Genomic DNA, 22,888 nt, shown 5'->3' on the forward strand with positions numbered 1-22,888 from the left:
ATAAATCCAGTTTTTGATATTTTGCATGTGTAAAGTCTTATGCTACTAATTTTTATTTTTTTTTAACTGGGCTTGTCTGGGTCCTCAGTTGGACATCAACATTTGTAAAATACAACTGTTAATGCTGTAAATGCCTGTAGAATTGAGATTGGAAAAGGGCATCCTGTTGTCCTAAGGGTTAATGTTGAGTTCTGGTCTTCTGAATGAGGAAGTGGTATAGACAAAGACGCTGTTGTAAATGTGGATAGTGAACAGTCAAAATGTTTAACCTAAATTCTTAGGTTTCCTCACTTAAGATGTGCTCAGCAGGTGTGCTACATTTGCAAAATGTCTCTTCCTCTGTCAGGGTATCAGTCTTCTGTCAGAGGTTCTGGATGTCAGTTCCTCAGAAGTGGAAACCATTAAAAGGTTCCTGTAACTTATTGCCCCCATATGCCTTCTACTTCTTTTTACTGTCCTGTTTCACTCCAAACTAAGCACTGAAAATTTGCCTTTGTCCTTTTTGAGATGGAAAGTGAAAAAGAAATGTGAACATGGCAATTCAGGAAAAATTACTAGATATTAAACTGCAGTGAAAATAAAGCAGTTTGGCTACAGTGTTGATGTCATCTCTAGATTGAAGCCTGAGTTATGGTATATATTACTAATATATGACTGCTTGAAGATAATTCTGAAATTAGGCTGTACTAGAAGTTGAAGCTGTGGTAGTGGACTAAAAGCTTCAGGCTTTCTGTTCAGAGGGAGGTGAAAGCTGAGCAAGGCAAACCCATGTGGTTCCCTCTGGCCAACATCCTGTATTTAGGGTTGATTCTGCACCCAGATACTAGAGAACCATGCCAATGTACTTCCACGTATTTGGAAGGAAACCCAAACCTTTACTGGCAGAGAAAGGGATTTTTGTTTCATGTTGTTTGTCAGGTGATTAAGCCTGGATGCTTCTGGAAGTTAATGATGATTGGGTTTTGATTTCTAGGCTGAACCTCTTTCCTCTAGTTGGGACTGCAGAGGCTGAGTGTCAGGCTAGAAGCAAGATTTCCCAGTTCCCTTACTAGCAGACTACTGTTCTGTCATTCTTCCAGAGCAGCTGCTTATAATGCCTGTCCCGGAGGATTTTGTTATAGCAAGCTGCTGCTAAGTAGGAGGTCTCTGGGTAACTTTCTATTGTGGCATGCTTGCTCCATCTCTGCAAAAATAGCAGCACTTAGGCAAATTCTATCTAATTTTGGTATTGGTGAGTTAAATTGCTGAAAAGGAATGCAGCTTTTGACAAGTTACGCTGCCACTGTGAGTGAAGCATATTTAATAGGTGTTGAAATGAAAGATGCACATGAAAAAATGAAGCTGCTGTGCTTTGAAATGGCTCAGCACTCTGCACTTCTGAATTGCAAGACTGAGTTCTGGGCTGCTTTTTCAGTCATATGAGAGCTCTGGAGCCTCTTTTTAGGTAGGGTTTATCTTTTGCAAATACAGCATTATTTTGCATTCCCAAAGACGTTGTTTGCCACAGAAATTGAGAGTATCCAGGTGAGAATATTCTGGTGGTGTTGCAGGACTGCACAAGAATGGATTCTCAATCCTCAGCTGCCAAAACTATAAGCTGATCAGGCTTTTGTTGGGCTACTAGCAAAACATGGAGGATTGTTAATTTGCTGAATGCTGTTGCAGTGAATTCTGCAATGAGATGGAAAACAGAGGGACAACTTTCTCAATTACAGTCCTGTATGTATGTAATATATAATAGATTTTAAAAAATAATGTTAGCAGAGTAATATGTTTGTATTATTTAAATGAGAAATATAGATACTTTTATGGTTATTGGTAAAATGTAAAAAAGACATTTTATAGTTTGAATTAATAGTATGTTTTAATTTTAGCACAGCAGAAAGGTTGGATATAGGATCCCTCCGTGGAATTTGGGCTCTAGTGAAGTTCAAAGGGTGTGTGTATGGGCAGTGATAGCTATTGGCAGCATTTTAGGGAGGTCTGTTTTATGCTAGTTTAGCCTGACTTTACAAGACACAGCCTATGTGCTGCCAGTTGTTTTTCTTGTCTCCTAGATATGGTACTTATGAATATATATTAGGAAATAATGTCCTTCAGGCCATACCAGGATGATGAAATGTCCTGTGTATGTGAACTGCTGTTAATTCCAGATTTGAACTGCTCAGGATGTTAGGCTTTTCTTTAGACCTTTCAGAAGGGGAAGAGGAACAGAGGTAACAGAAGGTTACAAGGAAATTAAACTTTCTATACCTTACAGAGAATGTCAGTTTTATTACTTGAGGCATATGAATTTCTATTGTGGTAACTTTCCTGTGTTAGCATTGAGCCCTGGAGGTGTTGAAAAGCTGTTTGTTTCAATTTCTCCAAGCACCAGCTTGTTTTGTCTTTAATTGCTGTGTTGTTGAAAAAAAGACTTTTCACCCTAATGCTCACAGTGACTGAAGCAGATAGTTCAGGATAGTGGGGAATACAGAGATCCCCCTGGAAACCACGTGCTGAACAGCGGTCTGTAATTTGTTGTGGCACCTCACAGGACTCGAACTGATAGAGGCAGCTCACGTGGGATGACAGTGTTTGTGCTGGTGGAGTGTTTTGGGAATGTTTGGTGGGGTACCAAGTATGTGTTTCTGAAGCCACTCTTGTCTTAGAGGTGCAAATCTGACTCTAAGGGCATGTAATTGCCTCTTTCATAAAGGTTTATTTTGTTTTCCAGTGTGTTGTCCAAGCACTTAAATCGCTTATGTTCCAGCTTATAAATAAATACAGTCCTTAACCTTGCTTGGTATTACAGCTGTTTCTTTCATTTAAGTATGTTTCCACTTTTTCCAGTATTTCTATTTTACTTTGAGGTTTTGCCATGATCATAGAGCCATCGCAAAAATTCTAAGACTCTTCCCCACCTCCTTTATCTCTGTATCTTACTCCGTGTCTGCGTACTCTCTCTGTGGGGGGGTAGTTTTATTTTTTTCCCCTACCCTTAATTCTCTGATGTTTGATTTTTTAAAACTTTTTTTGTTTGTTTGTTTGTTCACGGGCAATTATTGTCAAAATCTGTACTGCTTATTTTGTAACACTTTTAGGTTAGTTGATTCTGAGTTATATGGATCTTTCTAACTTTTATTCTGTGAAGTGTGGATATAAATAGTGTGTTTAACAAAACTGATTTTCTCTCTCCAGTCTGCTGGACGTTCCAGATGTTTCTGTTGAAAGATGTGGCACATGCAGCTCATCTGTAATGATTCTCAGGGAAACTGTTTCAAGAGTTCTGGCTTAATTCTCATACTACAGACACACTATGTTTGTAGTGTTGAACATGAATTTTGCTGTGCAGAGGCTAATCATTTTAATACATTTAAAACTGTAAACACAAAATCCATCCCAAGGCATGCTAAACAGAAACTGGATCAGATTACCAGAAGTAATGGAAATAGCAGTTGATTATTAGTTTAGTAACAAGGGCCTGCAGGATTTTTAAGGCACCCCCACTATTGGCATTTAACCTTTTCTTTCAGAAATACTGAACCCTGCAGTTCTGCAATAGTAAATATTTTGTGGGATTTTCTTGTTATTGAGAAGAGGAGAGAGCCAGGGTATTTCTGGTATTGATAGAAGTTAGGAAGACTGCCCGTTAATCCTGAATTACCGAAGTGACAGAGCCTGGCTGCTCTGCTTTCTCTCACAGCTCCCCTTCTTTAGGTCAGAAAGGAGCGCTCGTCCCTTCCGTCTGCATTTGAGGAGAAGCCTCTGCAGGCTGGGTCAAGTAGCAGAAGACTCTGTGTCAGCTCCTCTGTGGAAGGGAGCAAACAGTTCACCTATTGCTGCTCCTTGTTGCTTCAGACAGTGAGAGGGGATTGCTGGCTGAATACATGGGATTAAGCTATTAGCCCTGCTCAGCTCGGTTTTACCTAAAATGTCCTTAGGCCAGCCTGCTTTACCGAGTGGAAAACACTGCAGTGAATAGCTGTTAAATTGAGCTTGAATATCACTATATGACACGATTTATTGTATCCATCCTGGGCTTCTTCTTTCTCTGGCCTTTTTGAGTTACAAGTGCAGTGAGTTTAGACAAACCGTCAGCTATAATTCAAAGGATAATTTAATTTCAGTGTGTTTTGGTTTTTTGCCACATCACTGGCTTTGGGCTTAATGGTTAAATAACTGCTTGTGCTGTACATCCAGAAGGTTTTAGAGCACCTAATTTGGGCTTCTGTCCTAAATTTCCTTCTGTGGTGTGGTGGTCTCCCTATCCACTGATTATGCATGAAGAGACTATGAAAACTTACTGTGATACCCTTACGCATTTTTACATTTCAACTAGACAAATGTACTTTTGATAGGAGGATTTTTATATGTAATTTTAGCTTTCCAGAATAAGCAGAAAGGATTGATATCTAATAGAAGAGATATTTGTGAAATAGCTGGAAAACTGCTCAAGAATACTTTGCTGCACTGTTAACTATATCAAGAAACTTGATTATATTGTGTGACTTTAGAATGACTGATGTAGTTTCTCTTAAGATTTACATCTAGAGCAACAAATGATCAGTGCAAATGAAAAGAACTAAGCATAAGTTAACTAATGCTGACTCAGATAAGTATCTGTTAAACATAGTTATGATAATACATTATTTTTAATGTAGAATATTCTGAGTTGGAAGTGACTCATCAGGATTGTCCAGCTCCTGGCCCTAAGCAGGACATCCCAAGAATCACACCATGTGCTTGAGAGCTTTGGAATTCTTCCCTTTAGTCTTTGAAAGTAAAATGGAAGAAACCCCAAATTTTGGGGGATTTTGTTTGGGGCTTTTTTTTTTTTTTTTTTTTTTTTTTTTTTTTTCCCCTTCTTCTTCTTTAAATCTAATCTGCTTTTATTGCTTCCATTTCTTCCTTTGCTGTAATTCATGATTCATGAGAAAGTGGTTGGTTTGTCACAAATTAAGTTTTCTGGGTTTGGAATGCTGTGGTTAATACTTGTGAGGGCATCAGTAAATAGTAACAGCTATTATGCAATTTATATTTTAAAGTAGATTATTAGTACCTGTGACTTGTGTTCAGAGCAATTCAGCATTACTTACAGAAGGGTGTTGTCCTGTCTCTCCTTCTGAATTTCTTGTCAATGCTTGCTTTCAGAGATATTTATGTAGAAACTTCCTTTATCTCAATGAAGAATTATATTTAAGGCATTAATGTTATTATTTGCACTTTGAACCTCATTTCATGTTATTTGCTGATTGCTATTTGACTTCTCAACATTTCCCACCAATCCTTAGTCTGTGGCATTTGAGTGTAATAGTTGTTAATTCTTTGTCTAGCTTTGTTGCCTTGGAAAGATGCAGATGATAGTCTAGCCAGAAAATGGAGTCAATTTAGCCAATATGAAGAGTGTATGTAGAGAGTTTGAAAAGTAAAATAATTGTGGGTAAGAAACGTTTTTACTGTTACTGTAAGTGGTTTTCTTTTGTCTTTTTTTTGTTTTATTGACTTCCAGGACAGAACAAGGAACTGCATTCCTTGGGCTCTTTCTGGTATTTTATTGATCATTACAAAAAAATACTGTGTTCTGAATTGAGTTTTTGAAAGTGCAGGATCAGAAATAGAAAGTAAACGTCAAAGTTGTTTAGAGCTGAGCACAAGCAGTTGTGTGAGAAAGCCAAATAGTCTCTTTTTAATGTGCAGAAATGCATCTTTTGAGCACTTCCAAGTATTTTGCAAGGTAACATAGAATAACAGAACTTTCTGGAACATAATATTACAATGTTTTTGGTGTTGGACATGGTCATTTCTTGCAATAGTTCTCTTTTATTATACTTTGCTTTGAATAGTAAATTACTACACCAAGTGGTGGAAATGACACAGTACTTGCCAAATCTGCATAAGCAATTTACTAAAAGAAGCCAAGAGGAAAATGCTTTTAGTTAACTGTCTTAACTGAAATCTTGACTTCTGTCGCTTTCTGTCGTGCTTGTCAGTAGATTTTTATACAAGAATTAACAGATTTTGCATATCAGTTAATCTGATTCTTGCTTCTGGCCATAAAGATGTTTGTGCAGTTGCTTAAATACTCTTGTGTCAGTCTTGACTGATCCAGTGTACCAACTTCCATCCCTCAGGCTTTCTTCTGCTGTCTATGCATAAGATTGTACTTGAACTCAAAAAACTCTTAAAGCAAAATATAATTTTGCCACTGCTATTGTGGTCTCATATAGCAGGCTAAAAATATATGGGATTAGTGGATGGATAAATATTTTATTCTTTGTTTTCAGCCAACCTGGGTTTGTAGCATTAAAGATTAAGCAAAGCCCAGCTTTTGATTTAAGGTTGGCTTGACTGAAAATTTCAGTCTTGAAAATGTAAGGTTCTCTTCTCTCTGTTTTGAGTGTCAGAATAGGCACCAAAATGAATTATAATAAAATTGGAGTGAGCAAGCAGAAAAGCAAGAATGGAAAAGGGATGAGAAACAGAAACAGAAGATACTGTATTATTTGTTGCCTATTATCACATACAACTGCAGGAGTAAACTAGGCTTACGTAATTGAGGAGCTGGCTTAGTTCCAACTCATGTAACTCTAGGAATATGATAGGTGTGAAACACTAAAGGACAGTTATTAAATCTGTGGAAAAATCAAGTCATGTCCTGTTAAGCAGGGTCTGAATATTTTGATTGTACAGTAGATAAAATCAAAAAATAATAAATTAGCATATATGGGTAGATTTGAGTATCTGTGGCCTCTTGTTTGTTTCCCAACCTATCTCAAGTTTTTCTGCATAATTTGGGACTGAACACAAAGAGTCTTGATAGGTGCAAGAGAGATGCTTCCTCTTTTCCTCATTCCACAGAGGTGTACTGGATGTCAGCTGTGTGCATGGTGCAGGGAATGTGGCCTGTGCCTTCAGGAGTTTATACTCTGAATCTAGGAAGTTGGATCACCCTTTGGAGGAAGGTGAATTTCATCTGGGCTGAGGTTATATTTAGAGCGGGAAGCCTCTCTCAGGTCTAGTGTGTCTCTTCTGTTGAATGTCAACTGGATACTTGTACAGAAGACTAAAAATGAGTTGTGAACATGACAACTGTTGCATCTTGCATTACTCAGAGCAGACAGGTTTGCTTTTGGTATTTTCATGAATTTTCTGTTCCTCATCTGTGTGTTTAATTTGTTGTTTCTATTTATTTTATTTTGTTGCCCTTCATTGCAGTGGCTGTAGAATCATCAAATTTAGGCAAATACCTCTAAGATCATCAAGTGCAGCTATTAATCTGATACTGCCAGATCCACCACTAAATTATGTCCCTAAATGCCACAGCTGCAAGGTTTTTTTAACACATCCAGAACTGGTGACTCTACCACTTCCTTAGGCAGCCTGGTCCAATGCTTAACAACTCTTTCCATGAAAAAAAAAAATTCTTATATCCATTCTAAACCTCCCTGGTGCAACTTGAGCCTATTTCCTCTTACCCTCTTTTTCACATGGGAGAAGAGAGCAACTCTCACCTAGCTACAACCTCTTTTCAGATAATTGGAGGGAGCAATAAGGTCTCCTCTGAGTTTCCTTTTCTCCGGGCTAAACAACCCCAGCTCCATCAAGTGCTCCAGCTAAGACTTGTGCTCCAGACCCTTTTCCAGCCCCACTGCCCTTCTCTGGACATGCTCCAGCAGCTCAGTGTCTTTCTTGTATTGAGGGCCCCACAACTGGCCTCAGGATTCCAGGTGCTGCCTCACCAGTGCCTGGTACAGAGGGACAATCCCTGCCCTGCTCCTGCTGGCCACACTGCTGCTGCTCCAAGCCAGGATGTCACTGGCCTTCCTGGCCACCTGGGCACACCTGGCTCACGTTCAGCTGCTGGTGCCCAGCACCTCCAGGTCCTTTCCCTGGGCCACCTTCCACTCACTCTGTCCCCAGCCTGTAGCACTGCCTGGGGTTGTTGTGACCCAAATGCAGGACCCAGAACCTGGCTTTGTTGAACCTCATACCACTGGCTTTGGTCCAGCAGTCCGGCCTGTCCAGATCCCTTTGCAGACCCCTCCTGCACTCCAGCAGATCAACACTCCCACCCAGCTTGGTGTCACCTGCAAATTGACTGAGGGTGCTATCAATCCCTTCATTCAGGTCATTGATAACAATAGTAGACAGGAATGTCCCAAGCACTGAGCCCTGTGGAACACATTTGTGACTGCCCAGAGTTATAAAAGCATGGCTGTGACTCCATTCCCCACCACTCTCTGGGCCTGCCCATCCAGCCAGTTTTTTACCCAGCTAGTTGTACGCCGGTCCCAGCTGTGAGCGGCCAGTTTCTGCAGGAGAATGCTGTGGGAAAACACGTCAGAGGCTTCACTGGAGTCTGGGTCACCACATCAACAGCCTTTCCCTCATCCACTGAGTAGGTGACGCTGTCGTGACAGGAGATCAGATGCTCCATGATCTTTGCTGGCACCAAGGTGAGAGTGACAGGCCTGTATTTCCCCAGGCCCTTGTGGATGGGGTTACATTCGGTGACCTGCAGTCACCTGGGACCTCCCCAGTTAGCCAGGACTGCTGGTAAAGGATGGGGAAGTGGCTCTGAGCCACTTCCAGCAGTGCCAGCTGCCCCAGTACCATTAGGTGGATTCCTTCCAGCCACAGAGACTTGTGCTTGTCTAAGTGGCGTAGCAGGTTGCTGGCCATTTCCTCTTGGATTATATTTGTTCCCCTACGTGCAACGGCTCTGCAGCTCTCACCCTGTGAAACTGAACATCACTGAATGCTCTCCTAAGCAAATCAGGATGAAATGTTGATCCAACGTCATGCATAAGCCATTACTGAGAATTGGCACTTTTTCTGTTTGCAGGTTCAGTAGGCAAATATTTTAGAGTAAAGATCAAAATGTTATTTATTAGTGTTGGGGTTAACAGTGTTCATTCTTTCTGTTCCTTTAACTTTTTGACCATTGGGTGCAACTTGAGAACCCTGCAAGATTAAAAACTGAGTGTAAGCTCCGTTCACCTTTAAGTTCATGTACATACTTGTAAGTTCTTGTGTTGCAAAAGTAAAAAATTAAGTATTTTTTGTTTTCAAAAAGCGGACACTACCCCCAACCCTCTAAGTATGGAGTGCTGACATTCTACCCACCATAATTTCCTAGGAAATTAATTCTAAATAAATAAAACAACATGACTCCCAAATAATTTTGTCTGTTACTAATAATTCTGTTCTTTTAACTTACTTAGTAAAATAGACAGTGTTGAATATTTTTTCTCACAGTCAAACAGATCACTGGACATTTTTGTAACACTTGTAATGCTTTTGAGAAGCATGATGTAGTTGAAAAAGATGCTAAGAGCCGTTCTTGACAGTTGAAGACAGCAGCATTTGTAGTACTTGAAGAGTCTGTAGAAATTGATCTGGGATTGTTGAAAAAGAAACAGACTGGAGAGATAACTGTGAAGCACTTGATTATGCTGCTGGGGGGCAGCATAGCAAAAAGTGTATAGCAAAAATTTGAGGTTTTAGATGAAATTAAGGACTGCTCTGAGGGTAGATTGAGGATATGAAGGCTGTATTAGTGCTGGTTGTTAATGCAAGAAGTGAATAAAAACTGAAAAAAAGTCATTAATGGGGCTTGCTTTCAAATTAATCTTGTTGAAATATCAGTTTAAAGAGTAGGTCTTTCACTGACTGTTCACATCTGGGATATGCATAATAAAAATAACTGCTGTCGAAGCCAGTGGTACAATCTGTTATGCCATGAAGAGATTAAGACTTTGCAATTTGGTAGAGACGTTGCTTCACGAAAGTCCCTATATGTAGGTCACGGGTTTTTAGTGTGTTCAAAGGCTCTTTGTGTTTGAAGTGTGATCTGCATCTTGTTCTACAGCCTGTGAGTTTCTGAAGAAATTCTTGTTAGCTCTGCATCTTCAGGGCTTTATTTTTGTTTGGGGGTGATGTTTGGTGGGGATTTTTTTTGTGTGCCTGTGTTTGTGAAAGGTAAAGCTACTAACTGTGCTCTCCTTCGATGTCTGGTAAACTGTGTCTGTTCTTCCAGCACTTAATTGATGTTTTCCTATTGCCGTGGGCACTTTCTGCCCCGTGTATAAAACATCACGCTGTCTCTGACTGGTGTCTGCTACTGTTTAAGAAAGAAATCACTAGAAATGCCTTTCAAAGCGCTTTTGGCTGAACTTAAATCCATGCTCCTGAGCTTCAGCTTCACTGATAGAATATTTATAGGCATGATTTATTGACATTGAAAAAGATTCGGCATGAATGAAAGGAAGTAGAAGTGCAGTTGGGACTCGGGCAGTTTTGTGTGTCGTGTTAATATCGGTTGACACAAGCTGTGTTGGCTGTGCTTGATTTTTAGTTTGTCCATGGTGTACAACAGTACTTTATTCCAGATGCTACTATTAGAAATAAGTCCAAGCATATTTTATGTAGTTCAGAAATGAGTTTGTATTTTAATTTGCTTGTATTTTAATTCTCTTGTCAAGAGTGTTAACTGCTCAATATGTTGTCCACTGTCTAGAGAGACCCCTAAACTTTATGGTATTATAAATGATGGATAAAATTAACTAAAAAGTGGTTTGTGTTTGTATTAATTTTTTTTGTTTGTGTTTGTTTTGGTTTTTTAGGTGCATTTTCCAGACACTGAGAGGGCAGAATGGCTCAACAAGGTAAGAAGTATTACTCCCAAATGGGAAGGGGCAGGAGGGAAAGCTGAGATTAAAATGAAAGGCGAGGCAAGAATCTGAGAACAGAGTAGTTTTAACTTCACATCTTATAACTTGAAGTCTTTGGTTGTTGATCCATTTAGACACAAGAAAGATTAAATTTAGTTTCATGGTCCTGAAATTATGAGTTTTAGGAATGATTTAAAATGGCATTACAGTAATGACAGCTATAATTGTGTGGAAATCATAGCAGCTGTAAACAGTCTTTAATTTTCTACTTGCCTGGGATACTTTCCAGTTACTGTAGGTTCCAGACCTACAATCTAAAAATAATGAAATTTGCAGATTCGATTTGTATATATGTGATAATCTAAGATATAAATCTGTGTAGCTGATTTTTAAAAAAATATCTTTCATTCAAAGAGCATAGAAGAGCATGACTTAATTGGAAAATAGTAAGAAAAAAAGACAGTATAGAATTTTCAGATAGAAAATGCAGATGCAGTGAAGATCTGGGTTTTTTTACATTTATAACTTATTCATGTATTTAAGAACTGTACTTCCATGTATATCTTTTTTTCTCCTTAGACTGTAAAACAGATGTGGCCTTTTATTTGTCAATTCATTGAGAAACTCTTTCGAGAAACCATAGAACCAGCAGTAAGAGGAGCAAACAACCACCTCAGTACCTTCAGTTTTACCAAGATTGATATTGGTCATCAGGTCAGTGTCTGGTGAAGTTTTTTTAAGAGACCCTGTTTTACATAACATTTTCATGTAGTGTCTTCAAATCCACACAGAAATACTTCTCTGTGACGCTTGGTCATAGTCTGATTCTGATTTCTGTTTTAACATTAAAATAAAAATGTGTGGGTTTTTTCAGCTGAGGCCTTATTGCATTTCCTGGGATCTGTGCTTCAGAAACTTGACTGAGAATTTGAAGATGACTCAGTGTATTAATGCCTGGTCACATGAAGAGCTCACAGCAATGTGATTTTAATATTGTTCATGCAGTGCTTTACATTAAGTGAGCAGGGACCATTATCCTTTTGGCAGATGATGCAAGTGCAGTTTTCTTGTAACACGCACTTCTAATCACGTTATGCGTGGAGTCAATGACAAGGCTGCTGGCTTGGCTTTTCAAGGACTGCACATAACACAGTATCAAGGGGCATACAGATGTTTGTCTTCTGTTCCAGCCCATGAAAGAAGGGGTGTCATGCCTGCAGGAGAGCCTGTTGGACCAGTGCAAGCCGAGAGTGATTCCCTCTGCTTGCAGCAAGTTCAGCACTGCTTTATCTTCTCTGCATTAACCAGAACTTTACTGCTTTGAGATGCAGTTAAACAGCTTTTGTTTGAAGTTGTCTTTCGTGTTTCTATTGCTTGTCATAAATTGAATTTCAAGTAAGGATTTAAAAATCAACACCCCCCCCACCCTCAAATGTTAGGAAACCTTAAATTAATTTTCAGGCGTGATAGAGGGAAATTGTTTTTCCTCTCTTTGTGACTCTATTTCGTGTAGGTTATAGTTCATTATGCTTTACTGCACCTTTGGTGCGTTTGGTTTATTATTTTTTTTAATTGTAAATCCTTTTACACAGGGCCTGTCCTGCCCTAGATACATTTGTATTACAGGCTGTAGCATTCCTTTTAAGCTATACTAATTTAAGTAGGTTTTAGATTAGCTCCCAGACCTCTGTATGGTTCTGCAGCTGGATTGAGTAACCTTGGACATGACAGCTATTCTTACATTATATTGCAACCTTAATTAATTGAGCTGCACAGCCCTAACACAGCAGTGAGATTTTGCTATTACATAAATTGTTAAAAAGACGTAAATAGAAATATGAAAACTTTTCAAGAAAGAAAAACTCCAAAGTGATGTTGTTCATCATCCTCTCCTGCCTACTGTTTGAGGAATGTTTGAGGCCTGAGTGTGTGATTGATATGTGTTAATTCTGTTTGAGGAAGGGAGAGAGGGGTGTGTGAACACAGTGATTTGGAGACACAGCACAGAATGGCTGACACAACTTTTGATGGGAATTAAGGATTCTTTTCCATCTATTCTCACTAAATTCCTCTTAAGGCAACTGTGTTTTTGTGAACTAAATTTGGCTTGTTGTATTTGCGTGGAAAAGAATGTTTTGGGAATGTTAGACAAACAGCTGTACAGAGAAATTAATGTTTATGCAGGGGAGAGGGAAAGCTTGATTATTAAATATTTTGTAAATCTTGAAGTTTAGTGGTCTGTACCCGGGGTAATTGCTGGAAGGATTGTGGTTAATTGGATCCTAGCAATTAATTTTTACCCTTGAAATAGTAATTGAACTAAATTGATAGCCTTACTTCACACCTCTTAATGTTTATAGTAGGTTCTTAACTTCAGGCATGAACATGCTTATATTCACCTTTATTTCAAAGTTAAGAGTTTAATGTACTTCTGCAGAAGAACCCAACTTTTACTTACTTCATTGTTCCAGCCTCTGAGGATAAATGGTGTAAAAGTGTACACTGAAAATGTGGACAAAAGGCAGATCATTTTGGATCTTCAAATCAGGTAAACTTTATTACTATATTACAGTGGGGTCCATGCTTTATAATCTGCACATTGTTTGATTTGGCAGTTACGTTGGCCTGAAAGGGGAATTGCTTCAGTATGCAAATGTAGTTAGCTCTAATTGTGTGTAAATGGAGGAAGAAACTGCGTGCTGTAAATAGCATTTATCTGAGGGAAATGGAATATAAACTCTGTGTGGTTTCATAATTAAAGTCATGTTTGTTAATAAAAAAATAGTTTCCAGAGATAAAGCACTATCCTTGACTTTTTTCCTGAATATATTAATTGCCATTAAATGTACTCTGAAATCTAAGATGTAAGATTTTTTTTGATATTTGCTTTTCTCAGTTACTTAGATTTTTTAAGTAAATACAGTATTAGAAAAAAATAATGATAGCTACAGAGGAATTTGTGTTCACTTTGCCAGAGCAAATCAGTGTATTATAAAATGCCAGAATGACTGTGCTCCATTGCTTCACGTTTCTTTGCTATTTCATCATGATCCCTTTTATATTGGTTTCTAAGTAGGTCTACCCCAAGTCATTCTCCACACAGTTGCAGAGTTTTTGAAAGTTCAGTCAGTGAACTTAGCAATGTTTTTATAATTGACCATCACAGCTCTGTGTTACCGTGGCTACTTTTGCCTGTTTGTGAGGTATGGAAAGGCCAATTTTATCAGTGATTGACAGTCCAGAAGGAGCAGCATTCTGTGTTCCTCACTGCTTCCCTGGCAGCAGGCAGGAGGGTCATCAGGCATCTCAGCTTCAGAGGCACTTCCAAAATGTGAACGTGGTTGTTCTTAAATTTGAATTATTTGTCTAAAATGCAGCTGTGCTGAAGCCTTTGCTGCTTTGGCAGAGCTGGGCAGGACCCAAAGTGGTAAGAGAAAAGGCTGCTGTCTCCTTCCCTGGGTTCCAGAGCAGGTGGGGGCTACATCTGTGAGCAGAGCCCAGCCTTTATTGAATTGAATCACTTTATTCCTGTAGGAAAAAGACAGCTGTCCAAATCAGGGAATGGTATTGCTGGACAAAATACAGCAGGATTGACTCGTGAGAGCTTATTTCACTGGGTGAATGCGTTAGCCCCAATGGAGGAACTTCCTTTAGTTTTCTCTTTGTTGCCACTTTTGACAGCAGCTGGGACAGCAGCCTTACCTCTTCAGAGATGAGCCCTCAGGAAAACAATCTTGTCTGACCAAACAGTCCCTAGAAATTGTTCGTGAAAAGCTGTTTGTCTTTCAAGACCACTTCTTCCCTTTATGGCAGAAATATTAATAGGAAGACAAAGTAAATATAGTACTTTTTTTTTAATTATTATTATATTTTTTTAATTTCTGCTCATCCTCATGAAGTAGATACAAGTAAAAAGGCCAATAGGTACAAAAATTTCAGGATTAATGTCCTGTTACACAGACCTGAAGGAAATCACTACCACATTGTATTACCTTTCAGCCCGCATAGAGAAGTGGTAGACTGCTACAAGAGAATCCAGTGTGAAAGGCTGAAATAAATTCCTTGAAGTGGTTTAGGTAACAATAACAGTGCTGGGTCAGCTGGGTGCCTGGTGAGCCCAAGAGCCTGTCCCTGCTGCCGGTGGCACAGGTTTCCAGGAAGAAAATGGAAACGAGAGCTCTGGAGTAACCATCACAGCTTCTAGGAATTAAGGGTTAGACAAAACCATCGTCAGAGGAAGTCCTGTTTCATATTTAAGACTTGTCCTTGGCACATCATTCAGAAAGGGCTCTTTTCCAAAGGCTTTTAGTGTGCATGTTTCAGACAGAGAGGCCCCCTCCCCCGGCCCCCTGTACCAGTTGTTACTGTTTGATGTTACTTGCTTTTTAATAGTTTGATTTGTGTATCCTCTGAGAGTCTTATCACTGGGATTGTCTCAGTAGTATCAGGAAGAATAAGTGTCCCTTGGTACATTTGGATACAGAGTTAAATACAGATACCAGCCCTAAATTATGTCTTATATTGCAGTTTTGCAAGATTATAAAGAACAGTCTCACTGCTGGAGAAAAGTCCATCCTTTGGAGCATTTACCCCTGTAGATTTTAATCTCCAGTTAAATTAGTTTGTTATAATTTTAATTTATTTCTAAGTTTAAAGTTAGGAGCTTTCTATAAACCTTTCATTCTCTAAATACAATTGAAAAGGACCTCTAAAACAAGCTCTCTAAACATTCATAAGAATAGTTGTAGGAAGCCAAGCCCTGTGGGGTGTGTGGTGAGGGAAGGAAGGAAAGATTTTATTTATATTTTTTTTCAGTTTAAAGTGCATTAATTCTTTTAAGAATCCCCTTTTATCCTGCGGTTTCACTGTTGTGGCTTCCTTTAGCCCTTTCTACTGTCAGTTGTATGTGGTGGGGTGTGTGCATTTGCTTTGGATCTTCCATAGTCCATTTAAGTAGTTTTCAAAGTGTCTCCAAAACTCTGGAGTTGGGGTTTTTTTTGCATCATCCTTGAGGGCTTTTTTTTGGTCTGCTTTTAATTTTAATTGCAAAAGGAGTGTGTTTTGCTTTAGTCTCTATTGTTTCTGCAAGGATATTGAGTGCATTATGATCATTCCTTCAGTATTTTTCAGAACTGTTCGGAACAGGTTTTGTGCATCACTCAGGATCCAGTTAAGAACTTCACTCTAAGTAGCTTGAATAACTAATCCACAAAGCACTCACTGGAGAATGGATTTAAAGGTTCAGTTTGAGAAGAATATTTGTGAAGGGAATGCTTTGCTTTTCTCTTACCGTGGAGTTTATGTTTAGAAAATATCAAAACTCATTACAGTTTAAAAGTCTAGTTGTTGATGACAAATATGGGCAAGGGAAAAATTTCAACCACTTGAGCAAATAAAGATAAAATCTAAATTGTTAATATAAAAGAAATCTAACATTTGCTAAAGTGAATGTAGTAAATGCTTGGGTAATAGTTATGGATCAACAGAAAACAAGATAAACTCAGTCAATTTAATCATGAACTGTAGCAAAGAAAGCAAAAAAAGTTGAGAAGCTGAAGAAGTAGTTGTTAATAGCCTGAGTTTTTTCAGCTTCTGATGATACAGAAAAATTGATGCACTGAAAGAGTTTTAGGCTGAAGATTGAAACACATGGCAGATTTTTTTCAAATGTGGAATACTTGAATGGGGGGACTCTCTGCATTATACTGGAAGAAGACAGACGTAAAAATAGGGCCTAAAGACTTTCTAAAAACAATTAAGATAGTGTACAGTGTACAGAACCACATATCACTGTAATATAGGAAATATTTTTGTCATAACCTTTTTACTTTTTCTTCTTTTTCTTCTGGGTATTTTCGATGGGCTGCATTGACCACATCATGCTTCTCTCTTGATTCAGTACAGCTGCTGTTAATATTCTTACAAGAGTGTCCTCATTAAACTGTAATCTCTCTCTGTGTTCTGTACCTTAAAGGGATCATAAATATTTCTGGAATATTATGATCTGAATGTATAGAACTTGCTTGTTCAATGAGCTTTCAAATTGTACAGTATATTACAGTAGAATTTTGTAGGCATTGACTGTTAATGGACCCAGACAAATATCTTAGGGGATAAAACCATATTTAGCTTTATTATAAAGTTAAATGTTGTTGACTTAGTCCCCTCAAATGCAGTTTGTTACTATTTTTACTTCAGTTTGTCATCGTGTTGTTATGGATTTTCAAACAAGCATATTGCTTCCCAGCCTTCATAACACAAATAGTTCTGATGCTGCAGAGTGCTGAGATTGAGGTTTCAGTTGCAGGTTTTAATTGACCTTGCTTCTCTGTCTCATGTTGTTATGCAATTATATATATATATGTGGGAGTGTATTTATATATATCTCTACTAGCTCTAAATATAGTTAGATAGGTTAAAAATAGAAATTACTTAGTTTTAAATTGTGTATTAAAAGTTACATACCTATTTTTAAACTGTACAGTCACACTACGTTCTTTCCAGGGAAAGCAGCTATCGCCTTCCTTTGACACATACCCCATCATGTTGTTGTCTTCCAGTTCCCCATACTGGCCATTGAACAAAAAAGATTCTGCATAGTGTTATCTTTTGAATAGTCAAAAATAAATTCCAGTGATGGATGTTTACAGGAAAGTCTTGGTACTATGGTTTATTTCTCTTTAAGGGATTGATAAGATTTGCCTTTGTTGAAATCCCAAAGACAGCACCACCACACACAGAACAGAGGAAGAAACAGATGATTTGGATAATTGATATGTAGAATGTGGAAAGCAGCGGCTCTCACCTTTTATTTCTTTTAGTAGTACTTCGTGGCCATCAGGCTCAGGGGGTGGGAACAGCAATCCTGCTGGTCTGCTCTTACTGTAAGAGTAATTTATTTTATATTGACTTGAGCCCAGAATGGCCGATGAAGAGAGCAATTCCATTTTGTTCACAATTCCCCAAACATTTTTGTAGTAAGATGTTTCATACTCCCAAACACAGTTAACAGTGTTTCACTGTACAGGTCAGGTCTGAGGAACTGATGTGCAGAAAGCTGGGCCCTGCTGCAGAATCTGGAACAGGATGCCCTGCAGAGGAATTGATTTCCCTCTCCTTTCAGCAGTGTCTGGCTTTAATCTGGCTTATCTCCATCGTACTTGGTTCCTTCTTCCATTTTCTTTACCCGGGCAGTCTCTTCAGAAAGCTCTTCAGATTTCATTTGTCCTTCTGTTACAGCCTCTTATCTTCTTAGCCAGTGTCCTCATCAGCTCATCTCTCCCTGCCTGGAGCGTGGTTTTCAACCTGTTGGGTTTTGCTTTTAGCTCTCGTTCTGTAGAGTCATTGACCAATTCCGTGCTAAATCAGAGTCTCAAGCTTTCTTCCTTCATTCCTTGTTGAGTCTCAAAATCAGTTTGTTTTCAGAACCGTTGTGTCTCTCAGCAGTACCAGCTCTTGAAAAAAAAGGGTTGCTCAGCTCTGCAGGTACATGCTTGACTTGCAGGAAGCTTCAGAGAAAGCAGCTAGAAGTCCAAGCCTGAGTTGTGTGTGAATAATCTTGTAGCCTTGTAGCATGGACAAAATAGAAGGGACTTCTTCTTACCAACTTCAACAAATCTGAAATACAGAGCAGTATCTGGAAAATTTCGATCACTTTACCTCGCATCCCCAAAAATGGGATGCAAAAACTGTTCAGGGAAAAATCTACATAGTTTTTAATATGTTCTCTAATTTGCTTCCTGCCTTCTCTCCCTTTAGAAAGGGCTCAACTGTTTTTGGCTTAAAACTTGCTTAGAAGATCATTCAACTCAGCATGCCCTGCTTATTGAAATTCTAAATACGACTGGCTTTGCAAGTCTTTGAATATTTCAGACAAGTTTCATTTTTAGTATAACCACCATCTCTATCTAGTGCTACTCAGGATTATGTTAGGTGAGAGTGGGTTTGGATTAACTGACAATCAATGAGATCTATGGAGAGCTTTCCTGAAATGGAGTATGAATTTTGTGTCCATTATTTCCCAAAAGTAGGGGCTCGTGCTTGTTTCCTATTATGCATAGGTATTAATTAGAGTGGTTTTGATGACAGTGGTGATATTTTGAAGGGGATGTTTTAGCAAACTGACATTGTTTTATGTTCTGATATTTCAACGTGCATTTTTTGTGCATACACTGAGACACAAATTACATTGTCATGACAGTGCAAAACAGTTTATTGCAATTGAGTCCGTAAAACTGAAATGTATACTTTCTTTTTTGGTTTAGTTTTGTTGGAAACTGTGAAATTGATTTGGAGATCAAGAGATACTTCTGCAGAGCTGGTGTGAAAAGTATACAGGTGAAATTAAGGTTTTTTTTCTTTTGGTTTTCATATCACTAAATAACTATTTTCTGATGAAATAATCGATAAGAAAGAAACAGTAATTGCGTAGTTTTGTAGCTTACTATTTTTTTCTCATTTGATTAGTATTGATACTGCATTAGAATTTCAGTAACATGACAACAAAGAAAAAAAAATCCTTTAAGATGTAGAACAAATAGACAACATTTACTACAGGAAAAGCTGAAGATAATTTCACATCAAGCCAATGATGTCATGTAATATGTCATGTTCAAGTGATGTGTCAGTTTATAAAGGCACCGCAGAGCTTGAAATTTTATTTCACGTAATATCTAACTATCAGATAGAGTTACTGGTTTAGATGCAATTACTATTAGTAGCCTTGCCTTCTTTATTTGTTTCTGAGATTTCCTGGACTTTCTGATAACACATCTCTCCCTAAGGAGCAGAATTAGCTCTTTTGCCTGTGTGTCTTGACACATCTATAAGCATTTACCTGCTTTTTTTCCAGTACCTGTGGATGCCACTGTGCTTCTTGTGTCATGTTTGTTTACATGGAGCTGTAGAAATAATCTACTTCACACTTTTAAGAAATTACCACCGACATGGCACTGCCTGATACAGATGAATGGAATGAATTTTTAAGCACAACTGTTAAGTGCTTGTATGAATGTTTCTGGGTTTGGATGATATATAAAGAAAGAATTTATATATATGTATAAAAGTAAGAATTTATATATATGTAAGCAAGAATTTAATGAATTAAAAGTGTGAGCATTGACAGCAAATGAAGTTTTATTCAAAACTTGACTAAATTCAATTTCATCGTCTTTTTTTTTCTTCCCCTTTCACAGATCCATGGCACAATGAGGGTTATCCTGGAACCACTAATTGGGGACATGCCCCTGATTGGAGCACTATCCCTTTTTTTCCTTAGGAAACCTGTAAGTGCTTTTATCTCCCTTTCCACTTTTTTAGAGTGCTGATGACAGTAGTTAGAAAATGATGGAGCAAGAATTAAGCAGCAAAAGGAAAGAGTTTGGGAAATCACTGCTGTTGAGTTGAACTTTGACATAAGCAGTGGAAAAATTGTATGAATGCTAGCAGGAACCAAGATGGTTAATAATTGCCTTGGAATTTGGAAGTGTGTTTTGTCAAAGCTGTCAAACTTTTCTTACAAGTCTTCTGGGTAAGGAAAGATCAATAGATACTATCTAGATTGGTTGTAAAAACCCTTTTGTTCCTGTTCTCATGACATTCTGTAGGTAAGTGTGATCTAACTTAAAATTTCACAAACCTGTGCAAGATTGTTAAGAAAACTAGTGCTTGTGTTAGCACAAATTAAAACTAGAATGGGAAATTACCCACCTACTGTGAAGCTGTTGTCCTAGATAGAAGTGGGCAATTTCCATTACATTTACCAGTGACCCGAGTTTGAGGGTGGACGCAGCACATAGTGAGATGGAGTTGGAATTCAAAATGATCATGATAGTAGCAGAAGAGGAAATCGGAGAGAAGGTCACAGAATTCAGCTAGAAAATGTGCTAGGCCAAAGTGCATGTTTGGGCAGGAATAACAGTGAAGCAAAGGTGAGGCAGCAAGACTCACCTCGGTGATACAGCCAAAATGGCATGGGTAAACAAGAGGACAGCCCTCAAATGCTTTCAGTTTTAGTTACAACACTTCAACAAATCTTTTTTTATAAAAAAAGTATAAAGGATAACATAATACACATTGCACTTAGCTGGTGGAAAATCCTTTGATGTTGTGTATGTGTCTGTGAGGCAGTTTCAGCAATTTGAAGTTTGGTACTGCTTTTAATAAGTAAGAGCTTAACAGAAAATGTGAACAATGTGGAAATTCTTATGCTCCACAGACTTCTTTAAAGAAATGAATTGTTTCCATCTCTTACTAGAAAGTATATTTTCCGTTGGAAGCTTTCCTTGGATATGTTCTAATTAATCATTGAAACTTATGTCAAGATTTAACAGTTTCAGAGTGGCAGGTCACAAATTATAAGTGCACAGCATTCGACACTTTGAAGCATCTCCAGTTGATCATCTTGGTTTCATCAGCAGCCTGAAACTCTGAAAAGTGTGAAAAGTTGATCTAGGCTTGGGGGGGTGAGAAGTGAATTCTTCAACATTGTTGTTATTTTCTTCAAAGAATCACATTCTTTTGATACTGTTCTTTTGAACAAATGTTCAATGATAAATTTTTGCTACCATGTTGAAAAGATAGGTTTGGTTTTAGGTGTTTTTGTATGGTTTGGTTTTTGATTTTATGTATTTATGTATGTATTTTCAACCACGAAAAAGCTTCCATCACGTATTATTTATGTGGCTTGTTTCATCTGTCTAGAGAAACCATGTGTGCTTGGGTAGAAGGAATGGAGACTTAAATCTTAGTAAAATATGCAAGAATTTGGAAATATTTTGTGCCTGGTTTAGTCAGTGTTTTTGTAAAAGAGAATTAGTTCATGCAAAAGTGATAAAAAGCACCGTTGCTCTTATTTGGAAATAGTTGAGGAAGTACATTGGCATGAACCAAATTTGGATTTCCACAGATTTTGAAGTGAGCCTAAACACTAGGAGATGTCTGCTTAAATTTCACCTCATTTTTAATCTCTGGCTGAGCAGTGCCTGTAGCACAACCGTTAATCTCCATGTTTATCCTAACAAAGTAAGCATGGCATGGAAAAGGATTGAATGCTGTCTTCTGCTGGTTTGCACTATGTAATTGTTAGCATACTCTCTGATATAATTTTGCTGTTTAATCCTCTCCTAAACAATTCCCATACTCAGTACAGTCCCCAGCTCATTCCAGGGACTATCCAGTAAACAAGTTAAATGCAAACACTCTGGTTTAGAGGAGCAGCGAGAAAAGTGGAGCTGTCTGGATGGAGGCGTTGCCTTTTTTTTTTTTCCCACAGGAATAATGTTTCTCCATTGTCTAGATGTGGTTTGGGTACAATCCTTCTGCAGAAGCCAGTCTGACACACACTGTGCTAGAGCCATGGCCTTGATTGCTGCCCTGGGGTACCTCCTGCAGATGCTTCTGTTTGGTGCCTTCTGGGGGAGAGGTAGGAAAGCTGGTGGTGGTGGGGAGGGAGAGATCAGCAGGAATCCTTAGAAGCAGTTCCTGGCTCCGCTCTGCTTGCCAGCATCCTGCTCTGGAAGGAGGTATCCAAACATTCCCCTTCTAGTACTCCCAGAGCCTTCTCCAGTAGATTTTAACTCTTGTACCCGTGCCCACTCTTTTCTAAGTGTGATGCATCTGCAAAGTGCTTAACCAGGACAGCTTGCACTTGAGAGAAGAAACTGAAAACATATCAAGTGAAAAACCTCTCCTTTGGGGTCAGTTTCTGGACTGGTCAAAGTTCCTGAACTTTAGGAAATACTTTGTTCATAGTAATTTTGTCTTTTGTCCTAACCCCTGACTCTTAGTGGGACAAAAAAAGGATGGGAAGTAGAGTGGAGAAGAAGAAGTCAAGCCCTCCCCAAAAGTATTCAGTTACAAAAACATTAAAAGTGTTTTCCACCCTCCTTTAATTTAAAAACTAAGGTAGTGGTCAAGGTCTGAGCGAACTTAAGTGTGAATGGTTAAAAAAACCCCTAAGATAGTCCATAACTTTGAGTTATCCATGGCTTTTCAGCTTTTTCCAAGCAGACTTCTCTCCTCACCGCAGTGTGTTTTCTCAGTGTTTATTTTTCTAACTTCTGTAGAAAAATGTAAAATAATGCTTATTATAGCAAGAATCAAATTTTGTTCTCTTACTAGAGAGCGAGTGGCCGCAGCCAAAGAAAGCTTTTTTTTAAATATTTTTGTTAGAAGAGAAGAGGAATTAGCTGGCAGCTAGCATTAGATTTTGTTCTCATATTTTCCAGTCTAAA

The 22,888-nt window shown here is 38.4% G+C and overlaps 1 protein-coding gene across 4 annotated transcripts in view; it reads left to right on the forward strand.

Moving 5' to 3' along the window:
* Positions 1–22,888, forward strand: part of ESYT2 (extended synaptotagmin 2) — a 79,746-nt gene that overhangs the window by 19,946 nt on the left and 36,912 nt on the right. For all 4 annotated transcript variants that reach the window (XM_058419393.1, XM_040075547.1, XM_040075633.1 and 1 more), the window contains exons 2-6: positions 10,608–10,649; positions 11,235–11,369; positions 13,127–13,203; positions 18,920–18,992; positions 19,850–19,939. In XM_058419393.1, coding sequence (XP_058275376.1) covers positions 10,608–10,649; positions 11,235–11,369; positions 13,127–13,203; positions 18,920–18,992; positions 19,850–19,939 — 417 coding nt within the window. The remainder of the gene's footprint in view (positions 1–10,607; positions 10,650–11,234; positions 11,370–13,126; positions 13,204–18,919; positions 18,993–19,849; positions 19,940–22,888) is intronic.

This window comes from Hirundo rustica, chromosome 1, assembly GCF_015227805.2.
Source record: "Hirundo rustica isolate bHirRus1 chromosome 1, bHirRus1.pri.v3, whole genome shotgun sequence".
Lineage (NCBI taxonomy): Eukaryota > Metazoa > Chordata > Aves > Passeriformes > Hirundinidae > Hirundo > Hirundo rustica.